The following is a 24,532-nucleotide window of genomic DNA, read 5'->3' on the forward strand; positions in this document are numbered from 1 at the left end:
ATACCATAACTTTATATAATAATACAGTAATTCGAACATCGATCAAAATTGCGTGTGAGATTTTCCAACGAGTTACAAATTAATTGATCGTCTCATTAATCAATTATAGGTGGAACATAGCGTCTTTAAAAATAGATTAAAAAAAATCTAATTTGAATGCAGCGAATTTAATAAACAAGTTGATCCATCAAAATTCGTTTGATTGGAAGTACACAACTTACATTAGGAAGCTACTACGGTTCCCATTATACCAGATTTGATAAATTAAAATTTACTGAATAATAATAGGTCTTTACGGTTCTCACCATTCATCACGACTATGAAATGGATGGGCTTCCTAATTAAAACGCAGACGTGTTCATTCCACCAACACTTGAATCCTGTCTCCAATGGCATCATTGAGATCGAGCAATATTTTACCACTTTCGGGGCCGCCGGCAGCAGAAGCATCCTCCAACATTTGCATGATATTGATACCTCCCAAGCCTACCGATTGGAACACAAACTTCATTATTAATTTTGGTAAATCTAATAAACCTTTCTACATTAGTAAGTTGTCAAGATTTAAGTACCTGGTATAACTCTTGCCATACCTTCCAAGAAACCAGCCTGTCACCAAATGACAAAGTATTCTATCAGAGATGGTCCTGTAAAATATATTTGACGCATCTTTCGCTTATAATTTCATCTAAACTTTTCCATAGACGTTAAACACAACGATTTGGAAGTGGAAATGGATATGTAAAATGTGCAATTTCTGCATGTTATGCTTGCAATTAAGCAGCTAACTTCCTAGGGCCAATACCTAGTGAGACAAAAATGAGTAAGAATCATCCACTTAAATATCTACCAATACGTGTTTTAGCCAACTAGAAATGAAACAAACAGTTTGCAACGAGTGGCAGTTAGATATCAATAATGATAAAAGAACAAATTACCGGTATTCTGACATCAAGCTTCTCCAGACCATCCCTCCCAGTAATCTTCAATCTAAGTGTACGGGACAATATTCCGGACTGATGACTCCTCGAATCATCTGAACTGTAATTATCATAGACATATGGAGTTACCACTTCAACAACTGGTTCATCCAAATTGTCTGTTCTTTGGTTTTGCTCAGGTGTTACTTGAGTTGTTGGCTCTGTACTATAAACAGTAGTGGTTTGAGGCGAATATTCTGTACCTAAGAAACAGAGTCAGATGGTTCTTACGAAAAATAGGATATATATGAATTTGAAGTTCAGTGCTGACCGCTTTGATCGGATGGCTGAACAGGATTGATACTATATCTTTTTTCTTCTTCATAGTAGTTGTTGAAGCCCAGTGTATCTTTAATTTCATCAAATGATGGCAAGCTTCCAGGAGGAGGAACACGCCCACTTTTTATAGCAGCAAGTGCATCCTGCACATTAATTTGCTCAATGGATAAATAATAGAAAATAGCACATTAGGTTGTCAAGTCGTGTTTGTTCCAACTATCAAGGTCAACTACACGAATCTTGTGAAAAATACGATTAATACTTATGACTCCTATTCATAAATTTAGACGAGTTCTGACATTAGTTGTGTAGGCCTAAACCTCAATCATTTTCATCTGGGTTTGGGATCAAAATTGGTGGTTCTAAATTAAGAGAGCTTGATGGAGATAAAACAAACAAATAACTGACTGTAAATAGCAAAAATATATTTGTAGTTAAGTATTCCTCTTGTGAGAGAAATTTGATGTTTCATTTTTTGGGAACAATGAGCTATGAAAGGCTAGTAATTGGATTCTACTAGTTTATTGTGGGTTAAACATATTCACTGTTTTTATATCAAAAAGAATTAAAAATAACCACCATGAAACCAGGATTAAAGTTAGAGGTGTCAATGGGTTATACCTAGGCTCAATGTGCCACGACTCGGGTCAGTGCTGACCTCAGCCCAACACAGGCACATACCTGACTACCTAAGTTGACTTAACAAGGGGGGAAAATATTTTAGAATCTCTAATGATTTACACAATTTAAAAGTCGCACAATTCTAAAAAATACATATGAGCACAACCACATTAATTAATAAGTATGCAATCTAATCTCTATCTGTCTAACACTACTATATGTTCAACATTGTCCAGTGTTAAATTAATAACTGTTGTTGTTGTGGATGTGCATGATCTATGGAATTTGATGTTATAACCAGGGGAAATAGCTAGTATTTGACATACTTAGGGTTTGGAAGTTGTTGGTTTAACCTCATCAGGCAGCAAGCAAAGGAACATGCCATCAACAAAGACATAAACCGCCTCCTCATGGCCACAATATGGTTATCTTCAGTTCAACTCCAAAGGATGGTAAAACAACATGCCTCAGATTGAAAGCTTGGATATATTACCCCACGATGCTGATGAGATTTAAGGATCATGAGATGTAGTCTGATGCAATCAAAGACTCTGTTGCAATTGTAGGTCAACAGCCACCATATGATTCTTTAACGTGATCACATAGTAGATGATATATTCCTATCCTTGTCGTTGGTGCTTACTTAGCTCTAGTTGAATAGTAGAGATGAAAAATAAGTGCAGATTAAGAGAATGAGGAAAAGATGAGAGAATGAGGAGGAAGTGAGAATTTAATGATTGAGGAGAGGAGGGTAGGGTACCTATAAAAGTTCTTTAGAATTGTTTAATATCTCTTTCAAACTATTTAAATTATTTTAATAATAAAAGACAACAATACCAATATTTTGTGTAAAAGTAGGGGTCGGGAGTCATGGGGATTTTTAGTGAAAGAGTGGTTTGGGCTGAACTTGATTTGTGCCCAGCATTTGGCCAGCCTCAGCTAGTGGGTACCCAACACAGCCAAAGGCCTAAGTTGAAGTCCAAATGTATCCGTGTTGTGATTAGCTCATAGCTGACACAGCCCATGCCATTTGACACCTCTAATTAAATTATGCAACACATTTCTATTATGATGAAGAAAAGCACCATGTTAAGAAAAAAGATGCTTATTGTTAGCAAATTCAGAAATAACAGAAGGAATTAAACATTAGACTATTTGCATCTCAAAAAACTACCTCCATTGCTCGGATTGAAACACCAATCAAAGATAATGGGTAGCTCACAATTTTGAAACCAAGCTGCTCAAGTTCAATAGGATTCAATATAGGAGTTTTCCCTCCACCTTCAAGCATGTTAGCCTGAAAACCAATGAAGATTTTTTTAGCCAGACATTCATGCCCTCCTAAAGAAGATACAAGATTATTAGAAACTAGCAGCAATTCATGTGCTTCTTAAGAAGGCTTGAAGATTGCTAGAAACTAGTAGCATCAAACTACATTAATGATTTCTCCTATAGAAAATTCAGCAGAGATCCTGCAAACCAAACAGGAGAAATAAAAATGAGCAGAATTGTCCTGAAAATTCCATCATGAATATAGTAATATTATTTACAAAACTTAATTAGTTTCAAATGAAATCATAGATATAGGTACAAGAAATCACATGGGGGTGTGAGGATGATGTTGTTCCGTTTACCTTTTTTACATTTCAATGTGTTCAGGACATTCAGGGGCAAATAAATGTTTAGAAAATGTAACAGCGAGGAATGACATTTTCACATGTATATTCAGAAAACAAGGTGCAAAAAAAATCAGTTTTATCAATCAGTTCACAACAGCATAAAGAATATCTTTAAGGAGAGATTTCATGAGAAGTGAAGAACAGTGGTAGATTTTAATTAACAATATAACATTAAAAGATACCATATTTCACAAAAGCCGCCATGAACTTCAGTCCTGCTAACCATTGTTGTCAAGGTTACATAAAAAGAATCTAACTGAATGATTAAGCTTCAATTCACTGCTACAGTGCATGGGATTTCTTTGAGGAGTTTCATTCTCCTACAATATAGAAAGGATTTCCCAGATAATTCAGAATTCAATAGTTGTCTCTAAGTGGTGCCTACATAAGTAAAAGTTTATTTTGGATTGTTTTACTCCTAGTCATTTAGATTTAGAATAGAATATACATTTACTGTATGCAAGGCGATACAAATTTAAGCGATCAGAGGTGTTTGAAAAACAGACAAATTAAGTTATAAAACAGTAACCACCTCTATTATGCTCACAAGATGGATTTAACTGTGCTTCTTAGGCTGATGAAGCATCAGGTTTTTTTAGACATGCAAAGAGAATCTATGGTAAAGAAAAAAGAAAAAGCTACAAGTAAAAAGCCACCAACTAAATGTGATAAAACAAACCAAGTGATGTCATAACCATCAAAAATAAATCCTAAATAATTTGAAGTCATCGTGCTAGGGTACAAGGATTTTAACATTCTGCAAATGAGTGGACAATTAGATGAAGATATAATCTAACGACATGTGGGAAAAATAGCATAGTGCTCTCTCATAAATAAGCCTACATGCACATGCAACTTATCCTACAAGCATGCCCATTTTTTCTTCACAAACAACCACCAGTTTCTCACACTCAGATGGTATTATAGGCATTGCACATAGTATTACCATTTTTGGAAGTAAAGGAGATATGTCACACAAAGCCTTCATCTCCTCCCTAGAAGCCAGTGCATCAATAAACAATACATCAGCTCCAACATCAGCAAAGGCTCTAGATCTCCTTAGTGATTCCTCTAAAGATACAGCTTGGCGAGAATCAGTCCGTGCTACTATAACAATATCAGATCCACTCTCTCTCCGTGCATCAACAGCTGCTTTTATGCGCATAACTGCTTCCTCTGTAGAGACTACCTTCCTTCCACGAGTATGACCACAGGCTTTTGGTGATACCTTAAAAATAGCATATATCAAGAGATGGCAATAGAAATTCTCATTTTCCTGAAGTGAAAAATAAGTAACTGATGACAGAAACAATATGTCCGTGATTATAACACCCTAAAGGAAAATGGATGAGAGAGTTATCAAAAAGGAACAGAAATTTGGAGATATAAAGGTGTCTCATATAATCAACAATGACATAGTATGTTTTAGGTTTGAATTACTTGGACCGCTATTGTCATCAAAATAACTTACAAACTTATCATTTTCATGGGAGATTCCTTGAAAAATAAAAGGAAATTGTCTCTAATCACAATAATGTCTCAGAAGTATGAAGCGCAAAATATACCTGGTCTTCAATAATTATTCCTGCAAAGCCAGCTTGAATAAAACCTTTCACGGTTCTTTTAACATTCATAGCATTGCCATAACCATTGTCTCCATCGCCAATCACAGGAATAGATACAGCTTCAGTGATTTGACGTCCTTGATCAACCATTTCACCATAAGATATAAGACCAACATCAGGCAATCCCAAACGAGCAGCTGAAACTGAAAAACCTGACAAATGCACAACACAGAATGAAACACTGTAGTTAATACTACTGATCTTACTGTTCAAATCCAATTCCACAAATAACTACACTGTCCTTTGAGAAAATGTAAAAGAACTTAACAAATAAATGATGTTATGCATCTTAACAAGATGTATACAGATAGACCATGGTAATCAAACATATGAAACAACTATAACATTCCAGAAATATTTGACAAGAATTGTATCATTTTCTCATAGAATATAAGTATTTAAGAAGAACAGAAAAGGTTATCATTAGTTAGATTAACCAAGCAAGGAAGGCATATTTACAACTAACATACTAAAGCTTGCGTAACATAAACTTAATAATCAAGACTGAAATTGCTGATTGGCTTGAAAATGCTCAGAAAAGGATTCTAGAAGTACAAAATCAGTAAATGGTTGTACTATAAGGAGAAATGAGAATAAATTGCTTCACTTCTAAGTAGACGAACAATTAAAAATGTAATGCATAAGCCTAGAACAAAAGGCTCAAAACCATATTACATTATGAGTTATAAAATTTTTATCAAAATAAAATTGATAATAGTATTCAGAAATCACTATGAGAAAGCAATGTCAAACACCAATTCTAAGGTCTTCTACTGCATTAGGCTACCAAGCTTGGATACAATTTGATAATAAGACCCGTACATGATATCTATATATGATGTGAAAGAGACAGAATAAAATACAAATACACTAACACTGACAGGAATCAAACACCTCTATCTAATAAACACGAAATGGATTTATGATTTACCGATACGAAATGATGGCAGGGCAACATAAAAAGGATGCTTTAGAACTTGAGCTAGCAAGAGGTGGCGAGGTCTAATATTTTTAAGAGATTCATCCAAGATAACGAGTTTTAGAATAATACAGGTTCAACGATCTAGAACTGCAACAATGAATCTAAAACATCAAAACAGAGAAGTCGAACGGGAAGATCAATCTGGAAAAAGATCAATGAAGCTCGGGATCAGACACATACCGCTCATAAAACAGAATTGGAACCCTGCCCGATGCACAAGCCTGGCGCTGAGTGCATCGAAGCAAGCTGGGCCCTGGTGGATTCCGGGAGTCTCAAGGATCCTCCGGAGCGCCTTCGCCGCGGAATCTCCGGCTGAGCCGCGGACGGCCACCGCGATGCGCGTCGTGCGGCTGCGAACGGAGGGCCCACGGCGTGGAGGCGACGCGGAGGGCAATGGCTGCTGTGGAGTTGGAGACCTCGAGCTCAGCCATGGAGAAAGGAGCCAGGGAGAGGAATGGCGAGAGTGGATCGAGGAAGAAAGCAGGGTGGGTGGAGGCGGCTGGGAAGGGAGGAGAAGGGTAGGGAGACCCATGAGCGAGTTCATGCGCTTGTGTGCCACCGACCAAGTTTGGTGAAAGATTGGTGCAGCTACACAAGACACGAGTCATCGACTTGGAAATTGAAATCCCACGGTCGTTGCGTTGCGTTACGGAACCAGTCACGACCAGGCAACGAACCCTTTTTGAATTTTACCCCTTTTTTATTATTACCCTTTATCTTTACATATTTTCAAGTTGCTAATTAAGGATATTAATTGTTAAGGGATATATGTGGGTGCGTTTTGTGAATCTTAAAAGTCTTAAGAATTTTTTAAAAATCAAGTAAACCTTGATGGTGAAATGAAATTGTGCCATTTTTGTGATCAAATTCGTCGGCCTCGGTTACATCGATCAGTCTTTCACCCGCTCCGGCCGAAGCGCGAGGAAAGAGTCGAGACCACGGCGGTGACGGCAGCTAAGATGCTCCTTATCCCAACCCTCCGCTCGAGCCTACGCCCGCTGGTGGCTGTGGGTTACTCTTCCTTCTCCACCCTCACCACCTCCGCGGCCGCTGTGGAGGCCGAGAGGACCACCCGTGACGGTCCCAGGAACGACTGGGGCAGGGACGAGATCAAGTCCATCTACGACTCTCCCATCCTTGACCTCCTCTTTCATGGTGTATGCGCTCTTAGCTTCGTCTCTCTTGCCATTTTTTCTTATCCTTTTACCGTTCGTGGAACGATGCGATGGTTCCCTCTTGAGCCGTCTATTTACAATGTTCTCAGCGTGTTAAGACTTAGCTTTACTTGAATTCGTCGTTTGTTTATTCTTTTTTGTAAGTTATTTTAACAGTTATGTTTTCGTTACTTGCGAAAGTGATTTATTTAGAAGGATGAATACGGCAATAAATTAAGTGAAATCGATTGCATAGATAGAATAAATTTAGGAACTTGCTCTATTTCATTCCGTACTCTATTTGACATTATCAATATCGATTTTGTCTTGAATATGCATATATCTTTAACGAGTATATCTTCTGAGCTTTCGTTTCTGCCATTATTCCAAATGCGTTGTTTATCATTCAGGCTCAAGTTCATAGGCATTATCATAAATTTCGGGAAGTTCAGCAATGCACTCTTCTATCTATAAAGACTGGTGGATGTAGTGAAGATTGCTCATATTGCCCTCAATCATCGAGATATGATACTGGTTTGAAAGCTCAAAAGATGATGGGCAAGGATCCTGTCATGGAAGCGGCAAAGAAGGTATAGCTTTTGGGCATTTGGGTAATTCATCGAGACACTTAAAATGTGCTTTAGATTATTTGATTAAAAAGCCTCCTCGTTCACAATTTTTTTGTTAACCTGCTACCTTCTGGTCAGTACTGTTATTAGCAATTTTCTATTTGTCTTCTGGTTAGAAGAAACATAAAGCATTTGGTCTACAAAAAAATGATTTGTGACTTATTCAATAGAGTTTTGAGTTTCAGTATTTCACCCTACCTGGACCCATATATTGCTATTTGGTAGTAACCTTGTTCAATGAGTTCCCATTTGTCTTTTTCTATTTTCTATTTTTTACTTTATAAATTATCTGTTATGGACGATGTAACAGCCAGATTCTGTGTCCTTCGAGTTTTAGGATCCTGTGGGTAGCTTCTTGGGAAGTGACACTATTTAAGCCCAACAAGATATTTGGTTAGAAGAGGTTCCATGTGTACAGTTGTTGATGCTCTTCAACCATAGTCTATGAGCGGTGTTTAGCACAACAGTTATTTTAAAATAAAATTGGATCATGTTGGAAAAATGTAAATAGAACAATTTTACTTTTTCAGACACATTGATAGCTGATGTCTGAGTTTACTGGATAGTTATGAGTTATGACATCATAGCTAGTATGACTTGATCTGTGCCTATCTCTATCTTTGGCATGAACAAGCATCTAAAAATAGCAGTGATCACTATTTTAGGTTTTTTTAGCAAATGCATGCATATGAGCAAAGTAACTTCTTGCTCACTTCTCATGCATTGGAAACACTATGTTTCCACTATGCACCTGGATGGAAATATACATGATTGTATATTGGAACTTTGAAAGCAGCTCCAAAGTACCCAATCTCTGAGGTCAATAATTTTTTAAGATGACAGATGAAAGAAAAGTATCTTTTATTTTCTCCATTTAGTGACTTGTGAAAGGATGACAAGCCAAACACAAATAAGTATAGACCCAAGGATTAGTTACTGACATAAATAGTTTTAAACTATCCTTGATATCGCTGTCGGTTGGGTTATATGGTTACCATAATGGTAGTGAATACCATAGTTTGGCAGTAGACACTATAGAACCAGATTCCTATGTTCTCTTTCTGTCTGCAGCCTTCAATGTTTACATGGTGATTGATAAATCAGTTTTCAGTAGTCAGTGCATACTATTGCAGAAATCAGTTACCTTGACATGGAATTTCAAGACCAAATGTAATCCTATTATTCATTAAGCTTAGAGCTTTTATGTTGGTGCTTATCAGTATGTGTTATTTGAGCTTCCAATTCCTCATTACAAGAGCTCTTGCTATTTATTATTAAAGATTGTTGTCCCTGTACCTATTCACAGGCAAAAGACTCCGGAAGCACACGTTTTTGCATGGGGGCTGCTTGGAGGGATACAATTGGTAGAAAGACCAACTTCAACCAGATCCTTGAATATGTGAAGGAGATAAGGTATGTGGAGAAGACTTTGATAGACCACCTGATATTTGTGTTTTCCCAATAAATAGATATTTGTAAGTTGCACAACTTTATCTGGCAGTTGTGATTTATTCTACTAGGGTTGCTGGCAAATTTTATCACTTTATCTTGAAGCCCTCATTTAAAGTATAAATAGTTTTTCTAGAAATGCCTAGCATTATTGAAAGTTGTATCCAGTTGCTGTTAAGTACAGGGTGATAACTGATAAGTATGTTAAACACTTTTATGCATTCATAGATTTGCTTAACATGTTCATTGACTTTGTTTAATGTTTAGAATAGATTCTTACAAATTGGTTGAATTCCTATTCATTTGATTTCTTCTCTTATAAAGATCAGATGATATATATTTGAAATATTGATGCTTGTAGGGCTATGGGTATGGAAGTTTGTTGCACCTTGGGCATGATAGAGAAGCAGCAAGCAGAGGAACTTAAGAAAGCAGGGCTGACAGCCTACAATCACAATCTAGACACTTCAAGAGAGTATTATCCCAACATCATAACAACCAGATCTTATGATGAAAGATTGGAGACTCTTCAACATGTTCGTGAGGCAGGAATTAGTGTATGTTCAGGTAATGCATTTTTTTTTCCATTCAGCAATATTGCACTCTCTGGAGCTCAACTTTGTTAACATATTGGTGGAGCTACTTGTCCTATATTGAAACATGCACTTGTTTAATTTGGTGACTTTGTTATGTTGTTTTTGACCATGTAATGTGTGTATCTTTTATCAAAATAGGAGGGATAATTGGCCTTGGAGAAGCAGAGGCAGATCGTGTAGGATTGTTACACACCCTTGCAACGCTCCCTGTGCATCCTGAGAGTGTTCCTATCAATGCTTTGGTTGCTGTCAAGGGTACACCTCTTCAGGATCAAAAGGTGTGATATAATTCGCCATGTCAATTATGTTTTTTCTTTTCTCCATGTTGTTGTCTTGGTGCCTTTGTTTGATGCATCATTTGCTACAAATTTCCTTTGCATTAATCTCTGTATTGTTTTACTGGATAGATCATTGCTCAACTGCTCTTTCTAGTTAAATATCCGTTAATGTATAACATTCTCTTCCTACAACCCATAGAAGAAGAGTTGAAATGATGACTAATAAATTATGTTACAATTCATCCTGAAATATTTAATACTTCCAGACCTACTGACTCTACTTTTTCTTCAGCCTGTTGAGATATGGGAGATGATCCGGATGATTGCCAGTTCTCGCATCATAATGCCAAATGCCATGGTGAGACTATCAGCGGGTAGGGTTCGATTCTCCATGCCTGAGCAAGCGCTATGCTTTATGGCTGGCGCCAATTCCATCTTCACCGGAGAGAAATTATTGACCACTGCAAACAACGACTATGATGCCGACCAATTAATGTTTAAAATCCTGGGTTTGACTCCAAAAGCGCCAGGCTTTTCTGAAGCAGGAACATCAGTTGAACCAGAGAGATGGGAGGCGGCAATCTCTCTCTAGTCCTTTTTTAAAGGGTACGATTGGTGCAAAAATAGACGAGAAATAATTAAAAAAATCAGTCCGGCCAATGTGGAGGCTGAATTGGTCTTCGGGTTCCACTGATAGATTAATTACTGAGCAAACAGATTATGGAGATTGAAAACTGATTAAACTAACGATGGTTGTCTGCTTTCGAGTCAAACTAAGGCTGGTCTGACCTGCTTCCCTGAGATCTGATTAAGGCTACAGTAAACTCACATTGCAACTCTATTTATTGTAACTGAGTGTGTTATTTGCTCTCACTGTCCCGTCTTGGCAGCTGTGTTATATAGGATCTGATGTATGTTCAGGACTCCACCTGCCAAAGTTTTATTATTTCTAGTCAGTGAGACGGTAGTCAGTGGTATCCATATGAAACAATTATAAATTGAATGATTTCCCAGCATATGATGGGCTGGGTTGAGTAATGATATATAAGGAGTCCTAATTCCTAAAAGAATACACTTTTTGAACAGGCTATTTAGCTGCTTATTAGGGTCAAACATCTACTCAGACAGGAGAGGACCGTCTTCATCATCCTCACGTCCGACCACGAAGATTCCCTTGCCACTCCGATGAAGGGGGGATTCTGGCCGTACATGACGCCAAGAGCATCATCAAAACAGGCATGTAGATTGCATCGACCCCAATTGGAGAATGCATTAAATGTAGCGGTCTTTGCATTCATTATGAAGGCGATATCAAACTGAATGCCAATACCAACAATGTGACAGATACCAATACCAATGCTCTTTCTTTTTCCCTGTATTTTGCAAGCATGCATTCAGTATCAGTCTAAAAGGAATAAGATGTCGACACTCTTGCTTTTACTTAGAAAAAAGGAGCAATGCACTGAAGTTGCTAAGATGAAGAAATGTGAACAAGAAGACGTTTATTGTCATCTAATACATTATCATTCACATTAACCCGTTTAAGGAACGATGCAGTCCAACATGTTGTTAACTGGGGGCAAACCTCGCAGCATTCATATCAGTTACTCATTCTGCTCCGCTCCCTCTCTCTGGCTCTCTCTCTCCGTCACAGTTTACGGGAAATCCTATGGCGCCGAGCTGGAAAATGGCAGCACAGAACTCATTTTGGCATAGAACGCTCCGGAATCGGCTTCAATTTGAAGATGAGTTCTTATGATGACCAGAAGTACTGGGAAAAAAAGATGGGATCTTCCTCACTTGCATAATCTGATAGTGCATGCCACTGCTTGGGCCCAATACTTCAGTCTAGCTTTAACTTCATCTGGATCATCTCCTGGTAACAGAAATAAAAACTGAATCAAATGAGCTTGAGCAATGGTTAATGGATCAAATTCGCATGTAATGTTCCATTAATTTGGAATAAATCGACTTTTTAAGATACAGAAAAGTTTCCTAGTGTATAAGATCTGTGCCCCTTTATGAACAGTACAATCTTTAAAGCCAAAAGAATTATAGTTGTGTTTTTTTTCTGTTGTCATTTCTCTACCCGGAGCAAGATGGAACTGCCGTAGATTAAAGATCTAGTTTTATATTATAGAGAGCAGGCAGCCATCACAAGCAAGGACTGTTCCATGTCATAACAGGGGACACAAGAATCGAGCTTTTGGCTCATTTACCTGATAAAGTGGCACAAGGACAAAGCTTTTACCTGGACTGGATATCTTCCAGTTGGCCACGGGCGGAGGCGTTGGTGATGCACACAGATCCATGGACTCGCCGGAGGACGAACGATCCAGCGAGCGGTTCTGCTGCTGCTTCTCGTCCAAGAACCTCTGGCTCATGGAATAGCAGAGCTCCAACGCCGGGAGTGTGTTGCAGAGCTCGGGAATTTCCTCGTAGTTGAAGCCAAACCCCAGATCGAGGCACCCCTTGAGCTCCTCCAAGTCCTCATCCGTCAGGCTCTTCGTCCTCGAAACGCCGTCGGCCCCCTCGCCGCCGTCCCCGGTCTCCACGTACCCCTCGAGCGTCACCCCACCGCCGGACTTCCGCGGCCACTCCTCCTCCCTCCGACTACTACAACCACACCTCCATCGGATCTCCTCCTCCTCGTCTTCTTCCGGCGCCGCCACCGACAGCTGTTCCACCTCCTCCTCGTCTTCTTCTGGCGGCGCCACCGACGGCAGCTCCACCTCCTCCTCGTCTTCTTCCGGCGCCGCCACCGACGGCAGCTCCACCTCCTCCATTCTCGTTTCCTCCGAACTAGCGCTCGACGCGATCCAAAAAGGGGTCTGATCTGTCTCTCTTTCTCTCGTTGGGCTCTTCCTCTAATGGCGATGTTATTGCGCTTTAAAATCGCTTCTTGTCTTTATAATGAAGATGATGATGATCATGATGAATGTCGGGATGCATGATGATGGCTATGAGAAGCGATGCATGTGATGGTGTTGGAACCTGCAATCACCAAAAGATAACATGATTGGATCACCCCGGTTCCTACCCATCCGCTTACCTGTTGAATTATTGGCAAAGTACAGGAGCGAACCAGCCAAACCCTCTACTAAAAAGTCAGGTAGTTCGGCGCGAAGTTGTTGTTTACGATATGGCACCGGATTGATTGGGCGAGTCTTTTTTTTTTCTTCTACTCTTTTTCGTACCCGTTTCACAATTGATTAAAGAGATAGCCACGGACCTCATCAAACTGTCTCGCGAAACAAACAACCGTGTGGGGTCGGCCTCGAGATCGGGTAACCTCGTAAAGGAGAGACAAACGATGCCGGTTTCCGTTTTCCATTCAGACACCGACACGTGGCGAAAACGGTGAGGACCAGAGTGCGGCGGGGCCCTGCCACGTCGTAATGCAGAGCTGGACCAACACGTGCCGCGCCGCTGCGGATGGTGGCGTGGGATGTTTTTTGTCACGTAGCCGTGCCGACGTCGCACCGTTTTTTGTTTCTTCAACTCCCACTTATTTATTCTTAGAAAGAAATAATAATAATAATAATAATAATAAGGATCATTTTACTTTTTATTTTATTTTATAGTTACACTATAATTAATTCCTATCTTACAGTGGTCGATCATTATTATGCCTTGCGTAGCACTAGAAGACTTCAAGTAGAACTAGTGGCCGATAAAAGAGAAGAATATATGCTCTGAATTGGAAAACAAATCAACAAGAATAAAAAGGTCTGAGAATTGAACAAAAAGACATGCATCTCGTGTTCTTCTTTTCCTGCTAATCTTTTTCTACTTCTACCAACCACATTACAGCACTCAACTCAACCACTGGGCAACTGACTTGGACATCCATTTTGCAAAAGCAGTGGTGTGGCTTTTTGTGACTACTACTACTACCTTCACAATTAATTTCATTTCATTTCATTATTTTTGTTTAAAAAACATAAGAATATATATTATTTATAACTGGTTATGCAGAGGCAGAGCCAAGATTTTTACCGAAGATGGGTCATTTTTTAACAAGGGAAGAGAGTTCAGTGACTTCCGAGCTTAAGAGAGCTCCTGACCCAAGGTAGGAATCGCTTTCATCACAAATTGACGTAGATAGAATAGAGATAGAGGCATTCGAAGAAGCTGATAGACTAAACTAACTTATAACGAATTGGACTTAGCTGAACACCAAGCCAAGATCCATGAAAAATGGGTGGAATCGAATGGATCATTCCATGAACTCATTGGAATGACCTTGCGAGGTTCTTGATTAGATAGATCACCTTCAATCGGAAGACTCAGTTGTCTCGTCCACATTCCTTCCCTGTCTTTCCCCAGGTAGGTCCGTTCAGGCATAGAATTGGAGAAAACTACCAGGTTGATTGAGTGCTCGACAAAATAGAAATTGATTCATATATTCCAAAGGGAAGCAACTGAGCTTGATAGTTGTCACCGGATCATTGTCTATTTTTTCAAAGTCAGGGGGCAGGGGGGGTGATCGCCCCCCAGGCGCCTCCCCTGTAGCTCCGCCCCTGTGGTTATGAGATGATTTGAGGAATGCATTCATGGCTAGCCGATCATTCTACTGACCACAATGATGTCTTGAATTTCTATCGGACTTTCATAAATCTTGCAACTATATATAAAGTCAAATTAAACTTGTTTGTCATGGACATAGTTAGCATTAGAGTAAGATTGCGTGACTACTCAACGAACATGAGCTGATTTATAATAAAAAAGCATTCAAAATAATTATATTATTAAAAATAAAATCCACCATTCCAACGGTCCTACATGATCAATTTCACGATCATCTGTGAAAAGACTCCAAAGTTAATTACTAATTAAGCCATGCATGATTGAGTTAATTTGGCGTTTGATCATTAAGGCCTACCTTTGTATTTTATGTGTTGAGGAATCAGAATAAATTATTGATTAGTGGAACTTGGTTATGCTTAATTAATTATCTTGTAGTAGAATATTTTTGTCGTACATGGTGCGACGTGGCCGGAGATGGATGATGGATGATGGATGGTGGATGGTGGATGAATTGAAGGAGATAGCATGGCCATGCATGGCATGCCGTGGGGCACACATGGAGGTGGGTAATCGACAACGGGACAAGAACTGGCCACCTAACCACGTGGCGGGTCGTTTTCTCCCAATAATTGCGGGCGGACTCGCGTTCGATCGATGCAGGGCAGAAGCCCGCAACCACATCATTTTTCATTTAGTTATTTGTTCGGTTGTTTATATGACGCGGCCTGACACCCGCTACAGGTTGTGTCCAATTACGGATCGGATCGCGTCGCGCCGCGAAGAACATGGGGCCACCGGCCACGTCGATATTTCTCAAATATATTTAATTTTATTCCTCAGCCAGCATTTGTTTTAATCCACACTTACTTTACCTGTGACTTTTCCCCTAACACTTAAACGTTAAATCCATGAAGATAATATTTTGGAAAAAAGTAAAAAAAAAATAAAGTGAGAGTTATCTCATATTTATTATTTTCGATCTGGGACCCAAAGAAATTTCATTGTCTGTATTGTCCAATAAGTGCATCTCGTTGCTTACGATCACGACGGGGGAGCTTTCAAAATTTGAACCCTTGTCTTCTTTTATAAATTTTTTTTTATGTAACCAACTCAACAAATCTAATTCCTGGAGAACTGTTATATTTGATAAGGAAGCGTAGTTAAATAAGCTACACATTTGACAGATTATAGGGGCTTAAATTGAGATTTAATAAAATTAAGGGGCCTCTTCGAAAGTGGAAATTCAGCACTCTTACTTATCATTTTTAAAATATTTTAATTATAGCGAACGACGCACACAGACGAGGGACCCACCTGTATCGTCCAATAAGTGCATCTCGTTGCTTACGTGGGGAGCTTAGAACTCGATCGCGATGCGTTTATGACGATTCTCGTTGAGCTATTTAAGCGATGATTTGCTCTGCAAGCTTCGGAATCATTTCACGATCCCCGCTCTTCTCTCGAGCGCGTCCCAGTCAATCTCCTTCTCCTCCGCCCGACGCCGCCGCTCACGATAGATTTACGGGGCCTCCTCCTCTCCCTCTCTGGCTCTCTCTCCTTCCTTAGAACACATCTACGCCGCTCTGCCCTCATCTCGGCTGGAGGAATAGGTGTTTTCTTGCCCCCATTGATAAACCTCACACCATTAATCATCTCTTGCAAAAAAGAGTACGCAGCATTTAATTTGTTTCATCGTTTCTCGGTTTAATTCATTGTCTTGAAGCCTCTGTATTTCTTGGGGATCGAGGAATGTTTCACTTTCCTTTTTTGGTTAGCTAATGCCTAATGAAGATGTGTTGCTGCTTCGTGCGGGATTATTTGATGGATTCTAATTGAGCGCTCTTCTTGACCTGTGAAAATAGAATTTTTATTTGACATTTTCCGATATGATTTCTTTTTTTATTAATAAAAGAGTTTATTTGATATATTTCCTGCATCATGCACCTCATTCCCTCTGCAATGATATGTGTGGCTAGAGTGATAGAAACCTTGCTGTAAAGACTAGGGTTTACAAGTTGTATTGCAACGACTCTCATTGTTTGCATTCGTGTTTAGAAACAATCAATTGTTTTGTTTTGGATGTTCACTTATCCATAGATTTTTTTGTTGTCATTTCTTGTTTTTACTGTCTTGTTGTGTGCAGTTAATGTACACGCTAATAATGTGAAGTAAGAATTTTATTGTTTCTTTCAGTATCTTCTCCTTTTCAAGCTTCATCCGGTGTTTATTTCAGGTTTCCTAAATGGATCGATACGATCCTTTTATTGACTCATCAGAACCTAGGCACGGACTTCTAAGAGATCGAGTTCGATTGGTGAAGCGGAAGGACTGTAATCGTTATGAAGTTGTTCCAATTCAAGGTTCATTATCATTCGAAAAAGGCTTCTATGTTGTACTACGTGCATGCCAATTGTTGGCACAAAGCAACGATGGAATTATTTTGGTTGGGGTAGCTGGACCTTCTGGGGCAGGGAAGACTATATTTACAGATAAGATTATTGGTTTCATGCCTAATATTGCTGTAATATCAATGGACAACTACAATGATCCAAGTCGTATCGTTGATAAAAATTTTGATGGTAACTTACTCTCTAAGGTCATTGATTTATTTTTCCATTTTCACATTTAACACAATTTCTTTCCCTTATTTCATATTTATCAATAGTTTCAAATTTCAACTCATTGGATGCAGTTGTGATCTTTTTGTTAACTTTAATCTATACTTCCCACATCTAATTTTTTTTCCAATTTATACTGATTTAAGTAATTGCAAATTTCTAATACATGCAATTGTTGTCAGATCCACGACTAACAGATTATAGCACATTGCTGGAAAACATTGGAGGACTAAAAGAAGGGAGATCTATTCAGGTGCCAATATATGATTTTAAATCAAGCAGTCGCATAGGATACAGGTGATATTTTTAGAAAATTGACTGGAGCAATGTTTTTGATATAGAGAGATTTTAAGCACAACATAACTTCCAGATAGTTAGTTCAAAGGATAAATGTAAACTACCTTTTTTGGTTGTCTTCCTAGCAGGACTGTTGATGTGCCGAGCTCTCGAATTGTTATTTTGGAAGGTATCTATGCTTTGAATGACAAATTGCGCCCTTTACTTGACCTCCGAGTTTCAGTGACCGGCGGTGTACATTTTGACCTTGTCAAAAGAGTTTTGAGAGACATACAACGTGCTGGACAAGAACCTGAAGAAATAATTTATCAAATTACAGAAACGGTCATTTACCTTCAAATTCAGTTTTTCAAGAATTATATACTTTTTCTGCTGCATGCTCTTTTTTTTTTTTTACCTGCATGATCCTCTTTCCTTATGCAAAACACACTAGTTCATCAGAATTTTCTTTCACTTTGTCAAATATAGTTTCTTTTCTCTACTTTTACTAATTATTTAGAGCTAAAGCTTTCCTCAAATTAAAAAAGGTACTTGGAAGTTAGATTTAAACATATACAGTTTCTTGATTTATTAATACATTTGCAGGTCTATCCAATGTACAAGGCCTTCATTGAGCCAGATCTGCAAACAGCACATATAAAAATTAAGAATAAGTTCAACCCATTCACAGGCTTCCGGAATCCAACTTATATTTTAAAGGTTATTGTTTGTTTCCCGCCCCACCACCTTTTTTGGTAAATTTGGTTTGGTTAGGTAATTTATCTCATTTTTGCCTGTAGTAATATGTGATTTCCAATATTGTAGTCAACAAAAATTATATCCGTGGACCAAATTAAGGCTGTTCTTTCCGAAGAGCATGAAGAAGTTGTAGAGGAAACTTATGACATATATCTGTTACCACCAGGTGAAGATCCAGAAACATGCCAATCTTATTTAAGAATGAGAAACAAGGATGGGAAGTACAACCTTATGTTTGAGGTCTGTTCTTTTCTCATTTGTGGTGTTTTGTCCATGTGGATTCTAAATCTAACATAATAAAACGTTACAGTATCGAGGTAAACATGCTTTTGATTTGCAACCAGCATAATTCTGTATTACTAGTTTCTCTTCAACTTTCTGTTCTAAATGTGTCAGACCTAGATTAGGTTGTCTTGAACTTTCTCACAAACTGTTTTGGCTTCTAGCTCAATACTCGAGCTATTGGTATCCCTATTGTTTAAATGTAGGAGTACCTACAACTGTTATCCCAACAAATGCCAAGTTGTACTTGTGACATTTTTTATCATAACAACTGAGTTATTTTTGTAACTAGTTCATATTTGTAGCCAGATGCACTTTTACCATTTTGTTGGGTTTGGTTTTTGTTTCTGCTCATTCATGGAAAATTTTGGTTCCTCAATCTTCATTGTCTTGGTCTATAATTTGAATATTCCGAACCTTGCTTTTATAAATGTGTGCTGTAGGTTGTGCTGTTATTTACTACTTAGTTGTTTGGTTTGTTATGAGGATTTTGCTTGTTTGCTTGCACCTGATGGGATATCATGTATATCCAATCATTTATGGTTTTCAGGTTTACAATTCAATAGGCATTCTATAGAATGTGTACCTACCTCCCTAATTGTTAATATCTGTGTGATCATCAGGTCTATTAGCATGCACTCATTCTGATTAAATCTGAGTTTGACTATTGTTCAACTGGTGGATACTCAGGAATGGGTCACAGACAACCCCTTCATCATGTCACCGAGAATTACTTTTCAAGTTGGTGCGCGTCTTCTTGGTGGGTTAATGGCACTAGGCTACAGCATTGCAACTATTTTGAAAAGAAACAGCCATGTTTTCTCTGATGATAGAGTGATCGTGAAGCTTGATTACTTAGAACAATTAAATCGTCACTATGTACAGGTAATTGGATTTCTCATTTTATGAAATCATCTTATTTTTGGAGCCATTTAAATCATTCCATGCATTTCCATATATTATTCATTGCGTAGGATTCATTGGAAGACACATTTGTGAATTTTGTATTTCATTTTTTGATAAATTGGAAGCATTAGCTAATGAAGAGATTCACTTGTGTTTCTGATCATTGTCATACAATTCTTCATATAGGCTGTTACATAATCTTTGCTTTTAGTAGTATTTTATTGCAGTCACTTGTATAATGAGTATTTATACATGTTTAGTTAATCTAAGGTAAGTGATCTATCTAATCTAATGTGTATCAACACTAACTGTAATATAAAACTAAAGCATGATCAAACTACCACGTGTATCTGCATATGAATAGAACAATGAGAATATAAACATCAAAGCATAAACAATCCACATACAATAATATATGTACAAAGAATCTGCTAGAAGCTAACAAGATAATATGAGTAAACCAAGCAGAGTCAACAAGATAATATCAAAATTTCCCATAAGAGTCAGCACACCAGTTTCACCCTCGCCTCACTTAAGCTATAACCAATCCAATCCAATCTCACGCTTTAACATCCAAAATTCAACCATCACAATAGAAAAATCAAACTCAAATTGGATCCAAATACCTAAAAGTCACCATCAAAACTAGTTTGTTTAGCATCAATTACATCTAATTAACCCAACTCACCCTCTAATCCATTAATTATGTTTTATAAGGCAGGCTATCTAGGCCGCTTTTCAAAAATTTGTCTTCACCATCAGCTGTGTTTGTCCCAACGAAAGTGTCAAATTGTGTTATTCTTTGAGTCGGAATTTAAGCATCATTGCAGTGTTAATCAATTTGTAATTGAGTTATATATACAATCTCACTTGAGGCCAGAATTAGTGGTTCGTGCAATGTTTAGTCATTTTAAGACACAGAAATCATTATTTGTGGCTAGATGTGTCTTTGATTCTTGAGTAATCCTTTTTTATTTACACCATGGAGTTAACATCTGCTGCCTATCAATTTCTCATTTTTCTTCCAGTGCAACTACAAATTATGCTGGAAACTTGTATAATTGAGAATTGTCCTAATTATAATAAAGGTCGAAGGAAAAGAACGCAAGTCTGTCAAGGATATAGCAGAGCAGTTGGGATTGGAAGGCTCCTACATTCCTCGTACTTACATTGAACAGATTCAACTGGAAAAGCTCGTGAATGAAGCAATGGTATTATTTTTTTTCTAAATTAAGATGGAACTTTTCATTCTACCATACTAGGATATTTGGTGTCCTTTCCTTTATTTGATGTCCTATCCTTATTGGATGTGTAGGCATTGCCGGATGAATTGCGGAGAAACCTAAGTTCATATGATGACATAGTCTTGAGTTCTGGAGAAGCACTTGAACAGGCATCTAGAAATGCAGTTTGTAGGAAAAATAGACATTTAACCAGGTAAGTAATTTTAATCTGTATATAATCATGAAAAGAGCAACTTCTGTTTATCATGCTCAATGACAGATAATTTCTGGTAGTTTGAGTCAATACCAGTAAAACTTGATCAGAGCACTTGCTAGATCTAGACAAGCATTTTTTCCATTAACTAATAATATACCTCTGATCATACAAAATAAGATGTTTAACGCAGATTATATATGATTAATCCATCAAGCATCAGAAATGCTCCATAAACTCTTTTGTTATGCACCTGGTCACAAAGTCTTCTTGATGATTTAGATTAAATTATCAATGACCAATATTAATATAAATAGATAACAACTACATCCTTAATCAAAATTAACATCTCCAAAAGTCTGCAAAGTTAGAGCATCAGGAATATCTAGAATCTGGTACATATACCATCAATAATATGTTAATAACATTCTCTTTACTGTTCTGAATAAATTGTATTTCATTTGCTATTTATTTAGTTTTTTGATATCATTAGCCATTCTAATTCATTCAATGTTCAGACTTCAGCAAACAATCCACTGTATACCTTTGGTAAATCCCTAAGTTTACTGTATATGCATTTATTCAGAGGAATGTCTCGCTCCTACTCATCACATGAGGACAAAAGTGTTGCTAAGCTCACTGGACTTGCCATCAACGCCAGAAGTTTTGAGGGGCACTCCATTGGATCATCTGCAATCAACCAGGTAATTTTTAACAATATAAGTATGCTTATGAAAAATCTTAATTTTAATTTGTTCAAATTTTGATTCACGCGGTTTTGGTGTGTGTGTTTTGTCAGCAAATTCTGGCTATAAGACAAATTAATGAGGTGCTTTTGTTTTTCGGGTCTATCCTATGTAGGAAAGTGCTCAACTCTCAGAACACATATCATGTCTAAATGAAAGGATTTGCGAGCTTAGCTTTCAAATGGAAGAACTCAACTCAATGTTTAATTCCCAGAAAATTTCAGAAAGCCCGCAGCGCTTTGCTCTTGAAAGTGAATCTTGTAATGGCTCTCTCACGGCATCACTGCCCAGTTCATCTTCTTTACCCAAACTAAATAGAGATTCTCCCTTAACAGATGAGGTATGCCTGTCTTTTAAATAACTTCTCCTTTTCTGCTTAGAAATACAATGTTTCTGACTGGAGGTTTTTCAGAAGTCTGTTTCTGTAACTTACCATTTTCTTTTCACCTATTCCCTGACAACATCTATGATCTATCCATACTATTTTTCCATATTCCACCCATAATTGAGATATCATGAGGTACCATATATTTTGCTTATTTCTCATTCCGAAATTCATCAAGCAATAGTGGGCTACAATTATATCACAAAAGAATTAAAGGATGCTGATGTTTCTCATCATTGGCAGCTCCTGCTCATCACACGAGGACAACAACAAATCATGCAACGGTTGAGCAACATCTCTAACTTAGTTCATGGGCACTTGGCTCTATCAACCCAACAGCAAAAACTTCAGGGCAAAAACAGACTGCTCGATTTCAAGCTGATTGGAAATCCAGTAATTGTTGTGATAGTTGGCGGCATCGGAGTTTTTCTTTTGAAACGTCTTAAACAGGACTAAGTCAAGTCCCAAGTCCTATCAGCAACATTTAGCTCAGGTTGCAGATCTAGAGAATACTCCTCCATTCTAGCGGCTCAGTTCTTTTCCCCCCTTTCTTTCCATCTCTCCATCCAGAAGAGCCACAAGATTGCATTTTTGGGACAGAAGTTTCAGAGTTAGATCTCACTACGCTGAAATTCCAGAGATTCTGTTATATATATAGTTTTAATTGTTAATTGGATATTGCCCTCAACTTTTGAGCCAAAAATGTTGCTATTTAATTTACCATATGACAGAGGAGAACTTGCAAGATAGATTAACCAACTAGACCACGTCAATTATAATAGAGTGATTAGCAATAAGTCTAATTTGACTTTTATCTGCATGGCATAATCTTTATTACTAAATTCTCCATTTGATGAAGGAGACTTACTCGAATGTCAAACTCACTTTGAAAGAGTTCTCTTATCATACTACAACTAAAATCACGTAACAAATTTCCTATCTAGAGAAGTTTGTAAATATTTAACAATCTTTGCAGCATATCTAGAGAAGTAGGGACATCAATCAATTCTCAAAAATGTTTTTTAAACACAGATCTGAAAATTTTTAAGATAATTAAAATATATAAATATAAATATACAAATTATAGTAGATTAGTATACTATGATTATATAATAAAAATATATTAAATACTATGATGCAATTTATTGGTATATTATAAATTTTAAATTTAATACAGCCTTTCAGTACAGGTTCCTAGTGTTTTCCTGTCCTTGGTTGACTGGAAAAATGAGCCTAAAAAATTCTAATTAATTGTTAGTGCTAACCACTGAAAGCTTTTAGTTGCTCTCTCAACCACTCATGATCAGCAGTTTAGAATATCCTGATCGCCAGTTCTCAACCACCTGCAAATCATATGATAAATATCGAACAATTTGTCATGAAATTAATGTTAAATCTGAAAACCTCAGAGATCTGAAAAATCCAAGTTCCAAATGCCTCTCACTCTAAAGCTGCTGATGATTCTGTTCTTCCTCTACTTGTTGCTGAATGCTTCCTCCTTTCAGTTTCGCCAAGGCAACATCACATCGTCTGGAACAGAGGACGGTGGCGCAAAGGCAAATTCTTGCTCAAAGATCCCTCCTTCCTTGGCCGACGCCATCGTCCACTACGCCACATCGAAGATCACTCCCCAGCAAACCATCGACGAGGTCTCCGTCACGGCCGAGGTCCTGCGGCAGCGCTCTCCTTGCAATTTCCTCGTTTTCGGCCTCGGCCACGACAGCCTCATGTGGAGCGCGCTCAACCACGGCGGCCGCACAGTCTTCCTTGAGGAGGACGAGAAGTGGATCGAGACCATGCGCCGGAGGCTCCCCACCACGGTGGAGGTGCAACGCGTCGTGTACGACACGCGGGTGAGCGAAGCGGGGCAGCTCCTGGAGTTGCGGAGGCAGAGGCTTTGCACGGCCGTCGGCGATCCGCGGCGCTCCAAGTGCCCGCGCCTGGCGCTCAGAGAGCTGCCGGCCGTGGTGTACGAGGTGGAGTGGGACGTGATCATGGTGGACGCGCCGACCGGGTACCACGCCAGAGCTCCGGGGAGGATGTCGGCGATATACACGGCGGGGATGGCGGCGAGGTGGAGGGAGAAGGGGGAGACGGACGTGATGGTGCACGATGTGGACAGGAGCGTGGAGGACGAGTTCTCCAAGGCCTTCTTGTGCCAAGGCTACATGAAGCGTCAAGAAGGGCGCCTGAGGCACTTCACTATTCCCAGCCAAAGGCCAAACGACGGTGTTGATGTGCCATTTTGCCCTTAAAATTTGGAGTAATTTAAATTAATAATAACTTTTATCATGATATATGAATTTGGATTTTATAAGTAT

At 38.5% G+C, this 24,532-nt stretch overlaps 5 protein-coding genes across 7 annotated transcripts; 3 read left to right on the plus strand and 2 right to left on the minus strand.

Annotated features, from left to right (window-relative positions):
- Positions 1-151: 151 nt before the first annotated feature.
- LOC141839816 (uncharacterized) lies at positions 152-6,738 on the minus strand. 3 transcript variants are annotated; one of them, XM_074727648.1, is made up of 8 exons: positions 6,347-6,738; positions 5,125-5,336; positions 4,506-4,787; positions 3,055-3,177; positions 1,252-1,402; positions 939-1,177; positions 573-609; positions 152-486 (listed from the first exon to the last, which is right to left on the minus strand). In XM_074727648.1, exons 1-8 carry the CDS (start codon positions 6,708-6,710, stop codon positions 359-361), a joined length of 1,536 nt encoding a protein of 511 aa, XP_074583749.1. In that variant the 5' UTR covers positions 6,711-6,738; the 3' UTR covers positions 152-358. The 3 variants fall into 3 exon arrangements, with proteins under 3 accessions (XP_074583749.1, XP_074583748.1, XP_074583750.1); XM_074727647.1 differs by having other exon boundaries at positions 939-1,183; XM_074727649.1 differs by lacking the exon at positions 6,347-6,738 and adding an exon at positions 6,116-6,133 and having other exon boundaries at positions 939-1,183.
- Positions 6,739-7,060: 322 nt separating this feature from the next.
- Positions 7,061-11,310, plus strand: LOC141838925 (biotin synthase, mitochondrial-like). Its single transcript, XM_074726551.1, has 6 exons — positions 7,061-7,323; positions 7,731-7,910; positions 9,256-9,362; positions 9,760-9,965; positions 10,133-10,272; positions 10,565-11,310. Exons 1-6 carry the CDS (start codon positions 7,126-7,128, stop codon positions 10,862-10,864), a joined length of 1,131 nt encoding a protein of 376 aa, XP_074582652.1. The 5' UTR covers positions 7,061-7,125; the 3' UTR covers positions 10,865-11,310.
- Positions 11,311-11,394: 84 nt separating this feature from the next.
- LOC141838926 (uncharacterized) lies at positions 11,395-13,210 on the minus strand. Its single transcript, XM_074726552.1, has 2 exons — positions 12,524-13,210; positions 11,395-12,148 (listed from the first exon to the last, which is right to left on the minus strand). Exons 1-2 carry the CDS (start codon positions 13,056-13,058, stop codon positions 12,069-12,071), a joined length of 615 nt encoding a protein of 204 aa, XP_074582653.1. The 5' UTR covers positions 13,059-13,210; the 3' UTR covers positions 11,395-12,068.
- Positions 13,211-17,044: 3,834 nt separating this feature from the next.
- Positions 17,045-22,667, plus strand: LOC141841462 (inorganic pyrophosphatase TTM2-like). Its single transcript, XM_074729636.1, has 11 exons — positions 17,045-17,381; positions 17,603-17,717; positions 17,846-18,041; positions 18,303-18,416; positions 18,522-18,695; positions 19,428-19,622; positions 20,732-20,854; positions 20,959-21,080; positions 21,667-21,784; positions 21,942-22,166; positions 22,455-22,667. The coding sequence occupies exons 1-11, from the start codon at positions 17,045-17,047 to the stop codon at positions 22,665-22,667; spliced, it is 1,932 nt and encodes a 643-aa protein (XP_074585737.1).
- Positions 22,668-23,632: 965 nt separating this feature from the next.
- LOC141842045 (glucuronoxylan 4-O-methyltransferase 2-like) lies at positions 23,633-24,467 on the plus strand. Its single transcript, XM_074730263.1, has one exon. It carries the CDS (start codon positions 23,645-23,647, stop codon positions 24,464-24,466), a length of 822 nt encoding a protein of 273 aa, XP_074586364.1. The 5' UTR covers positions 23,633-23,644; the 3' UTR covers position 24,467.
- Positions 24,468-24,532: the final 65 nt, after the last annotated feature.

This window comes from Curcuma longa, chromosome 11 (genome assembly GCF_044706935.1).
Source record: "Curcuma longa cultivar G26 ecotype Majalengka, Jawa Barat chromosome 11, ITB_CL_G26_1.1, whole genome shotgun sequence".
Taxonomy (NCBI): Eukaryota; Viridiplantae; Streptophyta; class Magnoliopsida; order Zingiberales; family Zingiberaceae; genus Curcuma; species Curcuma longa.